The 17,205-nt window shown below is 30.9% G+C and overlaps 4 protein-coding genes across 4 annotated transcripts; all 4 read left to right on the forward strand.

The window, feature by feature from the left end:
* The first annotated feature begins 1,931 nt into the window (after positions 1-1,931).
* Positions 1,932-3,636, forward strand: LOC108456411 (probable WRKY transcription factor 27). Its single transcript, XM_017755001.2, has 3 exons — positions 1,932-2,583; positions 2,665-2,778; positions 2,871-3,636. The coding sequence occupies exons 1-3, from the start codon at positions 2,192-2,194 to the stop codon at positions 3,412-3,414; spliced, it is 1,050 nt and encodes a 349-aa protein (XP_017610490.1). The 5' UTR covers positions 1,932-2,191; the 3' UTR covers positions 3,415-3,636.
* Positions 3,637-6,722: 3,086 nt separating this feature from the next.
* On the forward strand, positions 6,723-8,284 carry LOC108454341 (probable NADH dehydrogenase [ubiquinone] 1 alpha subcomplex subunit 5, mitochondrial). Its single transcript, XM_017752771.2, has 2 exons — positions 6,723-7,187; positions 7,934-8,284. The coding sequence occupies exons 1-2, from the start codon at positions 6,875-6,877 to the stop codon at positions 8,119-8,121; spliced, it is 501 nt and encodes a 166-aa protein (XP_017608260.1). The 5' UTR covers positions 6,723-6,874; the 3' UTR covers positions 8,122-8,284.
* A 1,906-nt stretch (positions 8,285-10,190) lies between these two features.
* Positions 10,191-13,166, forward strand: LOC108454209 (uncharacterized). Its single transcript, XM_017752589.2, has 4 exons — positions 10,191-10,844; positions 10,929-11,043; positions 11,790-11,908; positions 12,794-13,166. Exons 1-4 carry the CDS (start codon positions 10,621-10,623, stop codon positions 12,843-12,845), a joined length of 510 nt encoding a protein of 169 aa, XP_017608078.1. The 5' UTR covers positions 10,191-10,620; the 3' UTR covers positions 12,846-13,166.
* A 956-nt stretch (positions 13,167-14,122) lies between these two features.
* Positions 14,123-16,822, forward strand: LOC108456067 (reticulon-like protein B2). Its single transcript, XM_017754660.2, has 5 exons — positions 14,123-14,543; positions 15,004-15,184; positions 15,270-15,411; positions 15,747-15,816; positions 16,439-16,822. Exons 1-5 carry the CDS (start codon positions 14,345-14,347, stop codon positions 16,606-16,608), a joined length of 762 nt encoding a protein of 253 aa, XP_017610149.1. The 5' UTR covers positions 14,123-14,344; the 3' UTR covers positions 16,609-16,822.
* The last annotated feature ends 383 nt before the right edge of the window (positions 16,823-17,205 follow it).

A 17,205-nucleotide genomic window follows, 5' to 3' on the forward strand; every position in this document is an offset into this window, starting at 1 on the left:
CAATTTAAAAATGCAATTAAAATATTTTAAAAATTTAGACATCATCTTAAAATAAAATCCATAAATTGAGAATATCTAATTCAGTTAATTAATATAACTCCAAAAAAAAAACTATAAAATTTTAATAACAGTACTATTTTTATTAGAAATTTTATATGTTTACCAAGATATTTTAACATAATTTACTTAAATTAATTTATTTTTGTTGTATTTAATGTTTAGTGGGTACACAATAAAATGTTTTGTTCTACTTTCTCTCAAGTTCATGCGTTAAAATGTGTATCTCCTTCAATTGGTGGTATCATGCATAAATTCTTTCTTTACCGAACTATTTATTTCGGAAAATAAAAATAGAATTAATTGAAAATTTCTTGGCATTAGTATGACTGACTTTCCGTGTATGTAATGTATTATATTGAGAGAAATTCAAAAGGTTCATAACAAGAAAAATATTAATAAAAGAACTTTAATGAAATTCATTTGATATTTAATGTCATTGGAGATAAATTTAGTAATTTAATATATCAAAATTTAAAGAAAATACAGCATGTTTAATTAATATATGAAAATAATGCAATACATTATTGAGTATTAGTTCGATTAGTATGAAAATTATTACCAATGTAGAAGAAATTTATAATTGTAAACATATTTTAAAAGTTTAAAGAATTTATAATTGTAATTATATTTTTTAAAAATTTTATATGTACAAATAAAACAAAAATAAACCTTTTTATTAAATTAAAATAAAATTTTATAATCTACTTGTAAGTAATTAAAATTATTTCGCATTATTTATAAAATGAAAATTCATACATAATATTTTTTCAAAAAATCCTTCATTATTAATAAATACGAATTAAGATACGTAAAATTGAAATGACACTGTTGTAATCCAGCTGCAGGGCATGTGGAAGATAATATAACCAACTGGTGTACAATACTGGTGATTTTCACGCTCGAGAAGAGCGCGTGATGATTGCCATACCTTTTGGCTAATGGAAGCACAATATCCAATTAGATTTCGAGTACAAAAATCAACAAAGGCAGGGCGTGTAGCATAAATTGGAAGCATAGGAAGCATCGTCCTTACAAGTGCCACTGCCACATTTGCCTTAGCTTTGGGCCCCACTTTTGACAATTTCATTAAGTCAAAGGAAAAGCAAAAGTGAAGGGACATTAAAAATCATTACCCCAAAAATATATAATTTAAAATTATGACATAGCAATAATATAATTAAAATAAAATTATATAACAAATGTATATATTAAAATTTATATAAATAATAGATGAGACTTTGAAAAGGTTAAAATTTATATAAATAATAGATGAGACTTTGAAAAGGTCAAATAATAATATTAAAATTTTAAAGTGGCATGAGTTGAAATATAATTATATGTGAATTTTTTATTATATGATATAAAATAGTAAAAATGATATGAAAATGATGTAATTTATTTTGTAAATTAAAGGTATTTTCGTCGTTATATAATTAAATTAGTATTGAATTGATTTGTAATACTAACTCCCTTAAATATTTAATGTATACCTTCAAATTTTATATAATAATTTATTAATATATAACAATTTTATAATAAAAATAATGTTTGATATTTATAAATTTAGTTGAGTCGAATCTAAATTTTATTATGATTTCGTTTGATTATAATATTTATTATTTTTATATTGAAGTATTTTTGTTATTGCAAATGAATTGTGAGTTTAAATATATTTTAATCGAGTTTTTCTGCTGTTTTAATATTGAGAGGAGTTACAAGTAAAATTAATTACTTATTAATATTTTTATAAGTAAAATTTAACTAAAATAATTTAATATTAAATCATAAGATCAAGTGAAATTTAAAATTCTAAAATTTTTTCCGGTGATACCCGTATTTTGATTTTCTCACATGTATAAATAATTAACAAATAGCAAGTCAGGTGCACCACCCACCATTTTTCATCTCTCTTCTTACTCTTTGTAATAGTCTTTTATGCTTTTTTTTCTTTTTTTCTTTTCGTTTCTCTCCGTTAATTTTCATTTCATTCACAACTGGAAAAAAGTCAGCGCCGCCGTCCTTTCCTCCTCTCGTGCCTGTGCGTTTCCTTTTCCGATCGTTTGCTCAACAAAATAAACAGCTGTATTCGGTGTTTGGTAACTTTCTACGTTGATTTTGGGAGTAACTGAAAATGGCTGCAGGGGACTGGGATCTATATGCGGTGGTGAGGAGTTGTACGTCCGCCACCAACACATCCATCTCCGCCGTATCAGGCAACTATTTCTCGAATGGGAATAATGATAGTTGGCGAGAAGACCCTTTAGCTTGCTTAGCTTCGTTGACGTTTGAGGAAGAAGATGATCCGTTTACATTTCCTAATCTTAAAAAAAGTGGTTCTTTACAAGATTCTTACGAGCCTTTGTTATCCGACCCCACCACCACCATCATCAGCACTAATCGTGGTACAGATCCGAGCTCTTCGAGGTCCATTAATGGAGTATCTAGTGGCCAACATCATCAATGGCAGCAGCAGTTTATTAAGCCATTAAACACACAACAGCAGTTGAAAAAACCAAGAAAGAGGTAAAACTGAAAATGACCCGTCGGCGGCTCCTGTTTGTTTTTGGTTCATTAGCTAAAAATCCTCCATTTTTTTTTCTGCAGGAAGAACCAGCAGAAGAGAACTGTATGCCATGTAACAGCTGATAATTTGTCGTCGGATCCGTGGGCATGGCGTAAATACGGACAAAAGCCTATCAAAGGGTCACCGTATCCAAGGTTAATTAACTTCCGTACCCTTCAATGGCATCTTTGGTTACTTTTCATTTTTATTATTATCATAAATATATATATATATATATATTTTGCAGAAATTACTACAGGTGCAGTAGCTCAAAGGGGTGCTCAGCGAGGAAACAAGTGGAGCGTAGTAATTTGGAACCCAACGTCTTCATCGTTACGTATACGGGTGACCACACGCACCCTAGGCCCACTCACCGGAATTCTCTTGCCGGTAGTACTCGGAACAAGCTATCAACCTTTCAAAGGGCCGCCGCGCCCGCCACAGCTTCATGCTCTACTTCGCCGACCACGGTTTCAGCTCCTGAAGGCACCGCAGCCGACGTGAACAACAACGCGGGCGATAATGGAGATGACGATGACGAGAGCGCTGACAACATCGCTCCTGAAATGTCACCGGAAGCGGTAAACGATGACGAAGATGATCTTCTGATCCCCGACGTGCATGTTGATGACGATCTCTTCAAGGGATTGGAAGAGCTCGTAGGTGATGCTGGCGGTGGCAGCAGCAGTATTACTGGTAATGGATTAGGAAACAGCTCTGCCTTCGGTGATAAGTTCTCCTCTTGGGGCACCGGTAGCTCCGCCTCCGCCGCCTCCGGTGGTGGCTGGTAGGCTTATTTTCACCTTTTTTTGGGCGGTAAACGTGTAGGGTTTGTTTTTTTGGGTAGCTTAATTTTCTCCTCTTTAAGTTGTTCAATAACAAAAATACAGAAGAGAAAGTATATTTTACACCTTTAATTTCGTGTATATGTCATAGAAAAGATTCTATTCATCCAAAGTTAATATTGTATCGTATCGTTCAAAAAAAGTTAATTTTGTAGTTATAATAATAAATTTGTCGAAATTTTATTTTATTTAAAAAAGAAAAGAAAAATAGAATCAACATAACTATTTCCGGCAGAATCATTTCCCAGAAAATAAAATGATATATCCGAAAATTTTACACTATTTTTGAATTTCTATAAAATTATTATTATTGTTAAAAATATATCAACAATTTATTATTATTTTAAAAAACAGTAACTTGTTGAAAGGAAGTTGATATTTTCCAAAAATATATTGGTTTAGAATTATTATTATAAAAGAAACAAATATTATCATTATATTTATATGTAAAATTTAAAAATGCGTAAATATAATAAATTTTAAATTTAACAATTTTACTCAATTAAAATCACATTTAATTTATATATATTTTATAAATATATTACATAAGTGCAGAATATAATAATATATTATTTAGTCTAATTTCGGAACGTGAAACCATGTCCGGTTGGGATGCCTTCATCACGAGACAAAAAGTCGCTTTTGTTATTTTTCCTGTGGGTTCACACGGGTGGGGTTCGCTCGTTGGATCCGTTCTATGGTCAAACTTTTCTTTTATTTTTAGATACAACAGTTGGTCAAATTTATTTTATGCATTATTAATAATTAAAATTCTTTTCTTCAAATTATTAATATTTTAATTAGGGGTAGTTTAATTCAATAGGCAAATAAAATAATAGCATCTTAGTTAAGAGTAGAGTAATTTATTATCGTTGACATCCCCGTACTAGAAAACCATGGATGGTCATGGGAGGTGATGTATAGAGGTGTTTGTGCAACTTGTTAGTCCAAATTGATCAATTACAAGGTTTTAAATGCAAGAATGTGACCAAATACGGACCTTGTCAATGTTGAGAAATTGAGTCGATGAATTTGTTTAGAAGGTAAAATTATTAAGACGGTATATTAGGGTAAAATTGTATTTTATTTTTTTGTTTATAAATATATAATTTAGTCTTTGTATATTATATAAAATACTAAATTAGTCATGTTCATTAAAAGTTTCATCAATTTTACTATTAAAGACTAGCATAATTAACGAAAAATCTAAACAGTTATACGTGGCGTATTAATGTATAATGACAAGTTTTTAATAATAGAAATGGATGAAAATTTTAATATAATGACTAGTTTGTTCTTTGATATAATATATAAGGACTAATTTACAATTTTTTAATAGAAGGAGAAAATTGCAATCTAACTATTAATACAAGGTCTCCATGGTACTTTTATTGTTTAAAAATTTTTTAATAAAAAGTTGCAACATTTTAATATTTTCAAGATTTATTAGAAAAGTGAATCCGAGGGTGAACTTAAAAATTAAAAAAATTGTAATTCAATTGTTTCACAAAATGATTAGATTATAAATTAATATATGCAAAATGCAGTTTAATTAAAAAAAGTTATTTTACTCCTAAAAATGATAAAACATAAATTAATACACGATTTAAACACCTCAAAATTTTATAATTTAATTTCAGCTATTTTAAAATTATTTCTAGATTTAAATATATAAGTTTTACTCCGTATTTATTTTGGTATGATTAGTTAGTTAGAATTTAATTAACAATTGAGTTAATTATTCAAAGCTTGTTAGTTAGTTAAAAATATAAGATTTAATATTCGAATATTCTTAATATATATTTAAAATCTCTCTCAAATATCATTATCTTTGTTATGTGAGAAAAGGAAAGGTAATCTTAATTTCGTATAATATCAAATTTAGTTTTTAATATTTAAATATTTTTATCAATTTGATAATTATTCTTTTAGTTAAATTTGATTATTAACCTTCTAAAAAATTGAATCAATTTTTCAAAAAGAATAATTTATTTTTAAACAAAGATATTAACTAAATCGTTAATTTTTAAACATGATAGCTCGTATGACAATCCACATGTATTTGATGCTAATTTTTTTAATTTTTAGTTTGAATATTTTATAATTTTAAATTATTCATTGGTGAACATATAAGACAAATAATATTATGTCAATATGAAAATATATGTAAATTACTATACGAGTTGCCATACCAATATTGTTAAAAATTAATATTTTATTTAGTATTTTGTTAAGAAATTATTTAACTCTCTTTTGTAAAAGATCAATGATAAAAATAACTCAAAAAAAAAAAACAGAATCGGCAAAATTATAAATATTGTAGGTTGAAATTGACATTATACCTTTTAGTTTTTGTATCTAGACCTATTAAAGGGAATGCAATTCGTTTTGTCTAGTAAGTTTAATTCAGGCATAAATAGAAAAAGTAAATTTAACCAAAACGCGGCCGATCCAAATCATTATTTATTATTAATATTTTTATTTATAGACTGATTTATAGGTGGAGTTGCAAAGAGTTTATATTTAATTTTTCAGTTGATATTAGTCTCTAATTGGATTTATAAATAACTCTTACATTTTATTAAAAAATTAAAAATTATTTTGAATTTAACTATAAAAGATATAAAAATTAATAAAATATTTTTTTAAAAGTTATAATAACTAAATCAAACAAAAAAGGGTCTGGACAAAAAAAAACTGATCATGATCTGATCTATTTTTGGGTCATTGGGTTTCCGCTCTACATATTTCACCTTTCACTATTACGGGCTGTTCTATATTTCGACCCAAATTACAAATTAAACCTGCTAAAACACAAGAAGGAACTGGAACCGTCCGATTTTGGGAATATGCCCACATGAGGACAAGAACCACCATATAACTCAACTCAAAGTAAAACAAAAGTATATTAGAGAACGGGAATGAAAGCTTTCAATTGGTGCAGACGGTGTAGACAGAGAATGTCATATAGAAATAATTTTTACAGCTTAGTAACTTAAATTAAATTTTTAAATAATTCAATTATCATTTTGTGACCTTTTGAAATTAAGTGACAAAAATATAAACTTAGTAATTGTTTAGTGATATTGGGTGTAGTTTTCCTTTTATTTTATAAATATTTGGGCCATTAGGTATTGGCGCTACAGATTTTACCTTTCAGTAATATGGGCTGCTCTGTTTTTGGCCCAAATTACAAATTAAGCCTGCGAAAAGCACTGGAGTGCAGTGGAACCGTCCGATTTTGGGGCTAGGCACACACACGAGGAAAAGACGGCTAAGATTCATTACAACCACCCTCTAACTCAACTCAAAGTAAAAGCAGAAACATCCGGTAGAAGGGGGGAGTGTGAATTTGGTGATCTGCAGAATCAGAGTGTAAAAAAGGAAGAAAAAAAAGGCTAAAAGAATGTTTTTGCGAATGATATCGCGGCCGTTGTTGGCTAAGGTGAAGGAGACAACGGGGATCGTCGGATTAGACGTTGTACCTAACGCAAGGGAAGTCCTTATCGGTCTCTACAACAAGACTCTGAAGGAGATCCAGGCCGTACCTGAAGACGAGGGTTACCGTAAGGCCGTTGAGAGCTTCACGCGCCACCGTCTGAAGGTTTGCCAAGAGGAAGAAGATTGGGAAATGATTGAGAAGCGCCTTGGATGTGGCCAGGTCGAGGAGCTCATCGAGGAAGCGCGTGACGAGCTCACTCTTATCGGAAAAATGATCGGTTCGTAGCTTTTCATCTCTGCCATCCCCTTTTTATTTAAATGTTTGTCGTTGTAGGATTTTAGTTGAACTTTAAAGTAGGAAACTTTGGGGGCCGATGAAGCTTAATCTTATCGTTAGGTCAGTCATTGGTTTAGATGTGTTCTTTGCCTTATTGATTGTCCCAGTCTTTCCTTAATCAAATTTGGTTCCATTAAAGCTTGTTCCAGCTGAGAATTCTTTGCATTGCCAGAAAGATAGACTGATATTCATATGTTCATAAGGTTAACAGTTAACATATCTGAATTAGTTAATGTTAATGATTTTTATCTATGCGTCGAATTTCATGTTTACCAGTACCAATAAGTCTAGGGTAAAATGGTAAAGCACATTGAACTTGGAGACACATTTATGAGAGGGTCAGCCATAAATGCCGAAAGGATTAGTCTCCATGGACCTTAAAATGGATATGAAGGATACCTTGGTTTCAAAACTTGCTGCATTTAAATATGAATTTGATGTTTTGAGACTTGCCATGGTGTTTTTCGGGTTTCTTTACTTCTTCTCCTGCAAAAATGTCGACTTGTTGTTTTGCCTTTAAATGAAAAAAATTGGTGCCATGGTAGTCGTTGACACTTTCATGGCTGTTTGATGTTCTTTGAGCTTTACTCTTAGCTTTTGATTAAAAGTAAATAGCTAGGAAAAATTATGGTATTTTGCATTTTCTCAGTGCTAATGTGTGTTCTCTATCATGTCGTCGAGTTGCAGAGTGGGATCCATGGGGTGTTCCTGATGACTATGAATGTGAGGTTATCGAAAATGATGCTCCTATTCCCAAGCATGTTCCTCAGCACCGACCTGGTCCTCTTCCGGAGGAGTTTTACAAGACGCTAGAAGCTCTTTCAAAGAAAGACGAGCCTAAAGTCACCTCCGGAGATCCAAAGATAAAGGAGTAATGTGACGCAGACGGTTGGCTGAAATTTGCATTGTTCTTTCGTTCTTGTTTGTTGATCTTGTATTGTGCCTGTTTCCGTTGATGGAATTGAGCTTTAACCTATGATAAAAAGCTGGACCGGAACCTTTAGTTGCATAATAATATTGAATGCCAGTGGTTATAAATTTTTGTTGTCCTCTCAGCGCTGTCTTTTTGCAAATACTAGTATTATTCTTTACTATATGTTCTTGAAAATTAGTGTCTTCTAATGATTGTGCTGCGTGAAGCTTTAGTTCTCATGTTTGTAGTTTAGGGTTTAGGGTTTATCCGACGCTCGAAAAAAGAAGTATGTCGAACATCAAGACAATTTATCCTTGTTTCTGTTGCGTCTTATTGCCCTCTAGAAGTATTGTTGGTTATGGAAACCTGGATGGTGCTGCAACTGGTAAAGGGATCATGAAAGCTTTTGTACTAGGAATTTGTATTGCATTTTGCCTTTTCTACTAAAAAAATGAGTAAGATAGTCTTGTACATTAGGTCAAACCGTAAATTGGTCCTTTTGTTATAAATTTCATCCATTTTACTTTTGAAAAACAAGTGAGGCTGACAGAAACATGTACTTCATGGTGATGTATGAGGATTGGTTTTTAACAGTAGAAATGAATGGAATTTATAACAGAAGGATCCATTTTCTCTTTGATCTAACATACAAAGACTAATTTGCTCATTTTTTGTGTAAATGGGTTAAAATGTTATCTGGCTCCTACTGCAGGGGCATCTATGATACTTTTACTTGCTGCAACTTTAAATAAATTTTTCGAGGATTCTTGGAGTCAGGTATGTGTCTAACACGAATATTTAAAGTTCTTTCTAGATTTTCATGTATTTGGAGTGCTCGAAATATCATATTTTGATGCCTGTATTTGAACATGCATTAGACATCGGTGTTGCAGTCGAGGATAAAGATGAAGAGTTTGGGTTATAACAAAAGTCGGTTTTAATATATTTTAATACAATAGATTGTTCTATTTGCCCCTTCAATAGATTGTTCTAATGGTTTTACTATCATATTTTTCTGGTGCTGCATTGTGGGGGTGAGTAGTGTTGATGTTCTCTAAATGGTGCAGCAGGTGAAGGTTTATTAAAGGCGAGTAATGCCTTCCGATTTTCAGAGGAAAATAATGGAACAGTCACGAGATTTTAATGTTTTATGTTTTTCCTTACCAAACAAGCTGTTACTTGACCTTTATCACATAGATTGCTAAATTTTTTAAGATAAGAATAATTTTGATCCAAAATCGATGGGGATTTGGTCAAATTGTGGTTTGGATCTTTAGGCCAATAACAATAATACAGGGTTTCATTATAAAAAAAATTGATAAAAATATCATGGAGTATCTAAGAGGTGAAATGTATTTTGTTCTACTTTAAAAAGGGATAAATTAGTCTTTTCATTAAAAAACAAAGTAGTCATTTTTGTTAAAACAAATCACTACAAATGGTAGAAATTGATGCTTAAATGTCATATTTACAAAATAATCACAAAAAAGAAATAAGATAAACAAACAATACCCATAACATTGGAAGAATTCATAAACAAATCAGAGATGCATAACTCAAAGCGTTGAAAATTGCATCCTATCTCTATCAGCATCAAACTTACTTGACGATGAACTCTGGTCGATCAAGAAATCATTATCAAGAGCATTAATGTCTCATTGCATCAATAATGCATAAAATATCAAGACTTAAATAGCCTATCTTCCTCGTCTCATATTCTAAATTTACAAGCATTGTTATTGTGTTTTATCATGATAAGAACTTTTGAGGATGATTTTCAATAGGTTTGACGACACTTTTATATTGATAAATTAAAATTTATGCCAACAATACGACTAAAAATTAAAAATTAAAATTAATTTCTTACTGCTTTAAAAGAAAATAGAATAGATAAAACAAAAACCATAAAAGCGTGGATTAAAATTAAAAAAAAAAAGTTAAAGAAGTGATCCAACAACAATTACCTAAAAAATCGCACACCATTATCCACAAAACAGAGATTTGAATTGAAAAAATTGAGCTAATAAAATTTTTTAATTTCATTTAGTTTTTTTATATATTTTTGGAATAGTTTTTATTTCAACTTCAAATGATTATATTTTCCACATGAATTTTTTCTCCCACGCCATAATCTAATATATTATTGTCAGCTCCAAACTTGATTTCGTTTTACTACTATTTTAACCACGGATCCAAATTCCAAACCCACCTTGCTTCAAATTTTCACACAATCTAAAACAAGATTGATTGGACCATATATAGGCCATTGGGCATTCCAACAAAGAAGATGACCGCCTGCTAGATCTTTTCTTTCTTCGGCTCATTTGGTCACTGCCTTTAACTCCCAAGAGTTCCGATTCTTGAACCCGTAAGCAGGATTGCTCGGCACAATCGAGGTCCGATCAGGTCTCTGATCATACATATCAGATCCGAGACAAACTATATATAATTGAAAAAGGAAATGCAGTTCTTTGGGGGTTCAGAGATCAGTCCATCACCGCCGGTGCCGACGGCGACGGGTAACAACGCCCACATGATGTACGTATTCAATCGAAACGGTGTGTGCTTGCTTTACAGGGAGTGGAACCGCCCTCTCCATACTCTCAACCCTCAACAAGATCACAAGCTCATGTTTGGTCTCCTTTTCTCTCTCAAATCCCTAACTGCCAAAATGGATCCCACTAAGTATCACTTCGTTTCTTTATCTCTTCATTCATTTCAGCATCAATTTTCAGTTGCAGTTTATAATTTTTTGTTGATGATGCGCAGTGCTGAGAAGGGAAATCTAGGGATTCCTCAGTTGCCTGGTCAAGGGTGTTCCTTTCATAGCTTCCGTACTAATACTTACAAGCTTAGCTTCATGGAAACTCCGTCGGGGATTAAGGTTTGCCTCAATTTACAATTAGCTTTAAAATGCACTCAGCAATTTTATAGGTTTCTTTTAAGTTCATTGATGCGCTTGATGTTTTTGTCTCATAGATGAATTGAGGCTACATTTTTTGAATTAGTGGGTTGTTACACCTCTAACTTCAATAAATTCCAAATGGAGCTGTGAGTTAAGACTGGGGGAAGTTTCAAATTGTGGTTTATAGTAATGGAGGACTAAGAATTGTTTAACCTGATTAGCTATCTATCAGGGCTCTCCATTGTTTTGAACTCATGGTATCTCTTTTCGACATAATTTGCATAATGTATTCATGTTTCTAGTACGGTCCTGGAATTACTTACGTTTATTTTTTTTGAATTCATATATTTCTTACTAGAGGTCCTCCCTCTTGGACTATCATTTAAATTTAACTCTAAAATATACCCAGAATTTGGAAGCTTTATTTTTTAGGTTCTTCTATAGGTTCACTGCTCCTATGTGTCACTAGATGCTTCATATTGCTGGATGAGAAGTCTAGTGTGCTTCATTCTCAAAATGACTTATTCAATAAGTACTATGCAAAACCTTCTTTAAGGTTTTCAGGGACAATTAAAATAACTCAGTGGTAGCATCATGACCCTGGTTGGCATTGTCTAGGATACCTATTTTTGTTTTGCTGTATGCTTTGACATCGTTATTGTGACCCTCCCTCCTTTTATGTGGAGATTTATATATGAAATTCTGACTTTGCCATTCTTTTGCAGTTCATTTTGGTAACTAATCCTAGGACTGGTGATCTTCGTGAAACACTCAAGTATATTTATAACCTGTATGTTGAGTATGTTGCCAAGAACCCACTCTATACTCCTGGGACTCTTATCAGGTAAACAAACCTCCCTTTTTCCTAGCTAATAGCTTACGTGTTTATCCTTTAAGGTTTGAACTGTTGTGACAACCACTTGTTAACCCAGTTGATTCATGCTATATTATTTGCATATTTGGTTATCTCTGTTACTGAAGTTTCTAACTATTTTTCTCCTGTTTAATACAAATAGTGAATTGGACTGCATTATTTTCAAATTTCATGTTTATGTACACAACCTTCTAACAAATGATTTGTGACTTCTTGTTATGACCATCTTCAGGTTTGGTTTCTACTTTTCTATCTTATGATACTACTTGTGCCTTGTGAATTTGCAATAAGTTGGATGCACGATTTGATTGAGACAAAAGTTATGATACTGTTGGGGTCCTTTAGGACCTTCCTTTGCTAAATAATCTGTGGAAAAGGGGTTATATATAATAAAACCAACTAAGATAAATGATTGGTTACATACACTGAAACCATCTGCAGCCAATAGGGTAAAATTACACTACAATGGGCCCCGAATTTGATGAGTAAGTTCATTAGTCAGATAAATGTAGTTCCATTTCTGCCCAATCAATTAATTTTGTAAATTGGTTATGTTGTTGATGAATCGGTTAATCATGGCATATTTTCAGTTCAACAGGTGTCTTTAACGAAATTTTTAAATAGAATGAGTGGAATTTCGTAGCCTAAGCCTAAACCATGGCTCGTGGGTTAGGATCATTCTTGGATTTGTTTCACATCCATTTTCCATATATTTTGGATAAAAACCGTTACCTTTATTTGATGAAATGCCAAGAAAGTTACTCCGTTAGCTCTATAGAGATGCATTAATCACAAGGTTCAAATACTTCTTCCGCGGTCTGTTAATTGGTGTACGGTTGTTTTTTCTTCTTGCAGGTGTGAGTTGTTTAATACAGCTCTTGACCAATACGTGAGGAGCATCGCGTAGTATCTAAAATTAATGCCTTCTGTCTAGTCTCTGGTACCTACTTTTATATGCAATTTCATGTGAAGATCTTAATTCAGTTGCATCTTTAACACTGAAGTTTTGGTTATTCTCAAGCAGTTTTACTTTGTCAATTAGCATTTAAGAAACAAGTTTGTGGAATAACCTTGATCACGAGTCCCTGAGTTTCAGAAAATGTGAAGGATGTGTTTTCATGGAGGTTTTATCCATTTATCATGTAATATTAGTGATTACATTGCAGTTAAAAATGGTTGTATTATACTTTAATGCCTTTCTGGAATTAACTTGCATGTTTATCCCAAATCTCAATTAGGGTTTTGATATAGTGCATGAGACATCAAAGCATTAGTCGAGAAATCATTGTTTTACTGCTGCATTGATGTATTTATTATCAAAAGTAAAATTTTATATATAAAAGAGCTTAATATCAAATTTAACTTTTAGTGGTCACATTTTTGTTATTTTAGCTCTTATTCGTTTTTTAAAAAATTATTTTATGGATCCTTCCCATCAAAATCATTCATAATCTCTTTTCAATTATTTAAAGACATTTTAGCAATTTTTATATATCATTGACGTATAATTTTAATAATTTTTATTTGAACCTTGAACCTTGAATTTGGGATTCGGGTAAAAATTATTAAAATTATGTGTCAATGATATGAAAAATTATTGAAATATCATTAAATAATTGAAAAGAATCATGGATGACGTGGTGGGAATGATGTATAAAATAATTTTTTTCTTTAGCTAAATTTGATATATTTTTTAAAGTGTCAAATTTAATCATTAATTTTTAAAAGATTGAATTATTATTATTTTAATGAAAATATTTTTAAATATGGTAACTCACGTGACAATTTAAATTGAACATATATAATGTCATTATTCTTTCATTCTTTTGCAACGACAAACTATCATAGGATACTATTAGTGTAATATATTTTTGTAAATTTAAATTGGTTAAAATATGTCATTAATCTTTATATTTTTGTAAATTTGAACTTAGTATTTACTTTTTAATTTTAAAATTTAAATATAATTATTAATATAATTAAAATTATTTTATTAAATTTAAGTTCATTATAATATTATATTTTTAGTTTTATTATTACAAAGTGAATTTTAAAATTTAAAATATCACACTAAATTTTAAAAAAATTGATATAAAAATTTTTAAAATGTAAGTGAATTAAAATGCTAAAATTAAAATTAAAATTTATAAAAAAGAGATTTTATCCCTATCTGAACTCACTGTAAATTATTTAAAAAACTAGATTAAGAAAATTACAGGCGCTTGCATTTTCTTCGTTTTCTGTTACACACCTAAGGCTCGTCTTATCCCGAACCTAAGCTTCGGATTCCCACTTTCCACCTCCAAACTTACAAATTTAAACGCCTCGATTTGCGTTACCCTCGTTTCGTTTCTGCAAATCCCGCTACGCCCTGTTTCGTTCGATCAGACTCATAAGAGATTTTCAATGACGGGGCACGAATATACGTCGATGGATAAGGTCGCCGGTAAGATCTCCGGCGGTTTCTCTTCATCATCATCATCATCTTCTTCATCTTCCGGTTCCGACGACGACACGCCCTCTCACTCTAAATCTCTCAAGCCCAATGTTTATCGCCTGTTTGGCAGAGAGAAGCCTCTTCACCAAGTCTTAGGAGCCGGAAAACGTACTCACTAATATCTTAAAAATCTTAATAAAATACTAGATTTGACATTATCATTTTTATCAATCGATGCTTTAAATGAACATCAGTTGATTGCATTTTATGAAATGCTCTATTTTTGTTAATTAATTTCATATCTGACGTTTTAATTACGGAAATTGCTCATGTAATTTATTTCGATCAGATAGATGCTGCCGTTTTTAGTTACAGCCAATTTTTTTTTGTGTGTGTGTGTGTTTTGCCATTTTTCTGTCAAACGGGGCGTTAATTTTGAATATGTTCTTCATTTGAATGGATAATATTATGAATGGATGAATCTTCTTTGAAAGTACGACAAATTTTTTTTTTGTTATTTTCGATTTCCATGATCAACATTTCTTGATCAAAGCTTACAACAAAACAAAAGCCTCTGTGTTAATCTGTTATTTCTTTTATTTTATTAAAATTTGATCTTGTTTTACAGCTGCTGATGTTCTTCTATGGAGGAACAAGGGAATTTCTGGAAGCGTGTTTGGTTGTGCAACAGCATTATGGGTTCTATTTGAATTGCTTGATTACCATTTAATCACCTTGATTTGCCATATATTGATACTCACTCTAATTACCCTTTTCCTATGGTCCCATGTCTCAAACTTCATCGACAAGTAAGGTTTCAAGCATTAAATTCCCTTTTGTTTGATTTTTTTTTTCATTATTGTAATTTTATAACTTTCTTTTCCGCCATGAAAGGCCTCCACCAAACATTCCAGATGCTGTATTTCCTGACAAGTGTGTCCTTGAAGTTGCATCTATAGTGAGATATAAGATGAACCAAGCTCTGGGTCATCTTCGGCACATTGCATTTGGAAGTGATGTGAAGTCGTTTCTTGCTGTATGTTAATGTTCACATCTGCCTTGAAAAAATTCTTCTAGTATGTTAATATCTGCCATTGCCAACATTAAAAGAAAAATAGGGATGATAGCGCAATAGAATATTTATAATTTTTGAAATATCTGAATTTGAATCTGTTTAAGTTATTTGAAATCAGAATTTAATTGTTATTGCATATTACATCCTAATTGAATAACAATTATTCATCATGCATTTCTTTTAAGGAAAAAAAAATCTAAATTTATTATCTATTGATATGATAAAAAATTTCTAAAAGTTAATAAAAACGATATGTTTGCAACTCACCAGGTATCGGTTTGGTGTTCTGTTATCAGGTTGTTTGTGGATTATGGATGGTATCAGTGATTGGCAGTTGTTTTAAATTCTTGACATTGGTCTACATTGGTAAGTAATTTCATTATTTTCTTTATAATTTTTGTTTTTGTACATTTTACAAATTCAGAAGGCGACAACAACATGGTTTGAACCTTAGGTGAATTTAGAGAGAGGTAGGGGTCTTGGCCCTCAAATGGAAAGATAGTCTTTTAGTCCCCTAATAAATAATATAATTGAAGTTAAGGGTTTTATCAAAAAAAAAAAATTGAAGTTAAGGGTAAACTATACTAATAATGACCGAACTATTCAATTTTGTCTTTTTTAGTTATTGGCAGGCTAGCATAAAAATGGAAACACAAAAAAATTCAAGATAGTTGGGTAATAAAAAAGAAATTTACTAACCCTACAGTTAATATATAGTAAAATTGTACTTTGACCCCTAAAAATAAAAAAAAATCTATGTAGTCCCTTAAAAAATTGATATTAGATAAAAGTACACTTCAACCTCACAAAAAATTTATAATTCAATTTCGGCCCTCTTTAAAAAATTTCTGAATTCGTCCATGGTCAATAAAGTACTTAACCATTGTCAATAAAATACTTACCATTGTTCTCTTATATTATTGGCCTCAAGCATTTAGTACAGTAGATATATATATATTTACACACACTATATATATTTTCATGACAGCATTTGTTCTACTGCACACTGTACTGGTGATGTATGAGAAATATGAAGACAAGGTGGATTCATTTTCTGAGAAGGCAATAATTGAGTTGAAGAAACAGTATGTGGAGTTTGATAAGAAGGTTCTGTCTAAGATTCATAAAGGGAAATTGAAAGAGAAGAAGAAAGATTAAACGATACGAAGCCATTTGGTAAAATATTTTTGGATGATTATATTGAGTTCAAGTTTTTACTTTTATATTTTAGTCACATATGCTGATGTGGTACTATTCAATGATGTTTAGTTTTCTAGATCATAAGCTATTGCTTCTTTTATTTTTAGGGTTCATTTTTGAGGCAAATATTGTATTTATGATGGTTAGAAATGGGTTGAAATCCATTTGATTATTTTTTTCTTTCTTTATTTTTAATACATTAATCAATTTTCATATTTGTAGATTTTTCTTTTACTTTTTTTATCTATTATTATTCAATACATGATTAATCACCATTTATTAGTTAAATTTCTTATTTAATGGACGTATCCTACACATTTAAATGATAATTATTAAAGTATTGGGTATTAATGTATGAAAAAGTGATTACTAGAATTCACAAGCAAACATATTCCTTTTAAATTGTAGTGAAAATAAAATAATGTATCCGATAACCTTTATATAAACTAATAGGATTATAAACAAATTAGACATGATAAATTTGAATTTTATGCAAAAATATAGCACGAATACGTGTTTAATATGCACCATGTTTGTATTTGAAGTTATTTATCT

This window comes from Gossypium arboreum, chromosome 11 (genome assembly GCF_025698485.1).
Source record: "Gossypium arboreum isolate Shixiya-1 chromosome 11, ASM2569848v2, whole genome shotgun sequence".
NCBI lineage: Eukaryota > Viridiplantae > Streptophyta > Magnoliopsida > Malvales > Malvaceae > Gossypium > Gossypium arboreum.

Coding starts and splice junctions, on each gene's coding strand:
- LOC108456411 (XM_017755001.2), top strand. CDS start 2,192: ATGGCTGCAGGGGACTGGGATCTATATGCGGTGGTGAGGAGTTGTACG. Junction 2,584..2,664: donor TTGAAAAAACCAAGAAAGAG/GTAAAACTGAAA, acceptor TTTTTTCTGCAG/GAAGAACCAGCAGAAGAGAA. Junction 2,779..2,870: donor AAAGGGTCACCGTATCCAAG/GTTAATTAACTT, acceptor TATATTTTGCAG/AAATTACTACAGGTGCAGTA.
- LOC108454341 (XM_017752771.2), top strand. CDS start 6,875: ATGTTTTTGCGAATGATATCGCGGCCGTTGTTGGCTAAGGTGAAGGAG. Junction 7,188..7,933: donor TCTTATCGGAAAAATGATCG/GTTCGTAGCTTT, acceptor GTCGAGTTGCAG/AGTGGGATCCATGGGGTGTT.
- LOC108454209 (XM_017752589.2), top strand. CDS start 10,621: ATGCAGTTCTTTGGGGGTTCAGAGATCAGTCCATCACCGCCGGTGCCG. Junction 11,044..11,789: donor AAACTCCGTCGGGGATTAAG/GTTTGCCTCAAT, acceptor ATTCTTTTGCAG/TTCATTTTGGTAACTAATCC. Junction 11,909..12,793: donor ACTCCTGGGACTCTTATCAG/GTAAACAAACCT, acceptor TTCTTCTTGCAG/GTGTGAGTTGTTTAATACAG.
- LOC108456067 (XM_017754660.2), top strand. CDS start 14,345: ATGACGGGGCACGAATATACGTCGATGGATAAGGTCGCCGGTAAGATC. Junction 15,412..15,746: donor ATGTGAAGTCGTTTCTTGCT/GTATGTTAATGT, acceptor TTCTGTTATCAG/GTTGTTTGTGGATTATGGAT. Junction 15,817..16,438: donor CTTGACATTGGTCTACATTG/GTAAGTAATTTC, acceptor TTTTCATGACAG/CATTTGTTCTACTGCACACT.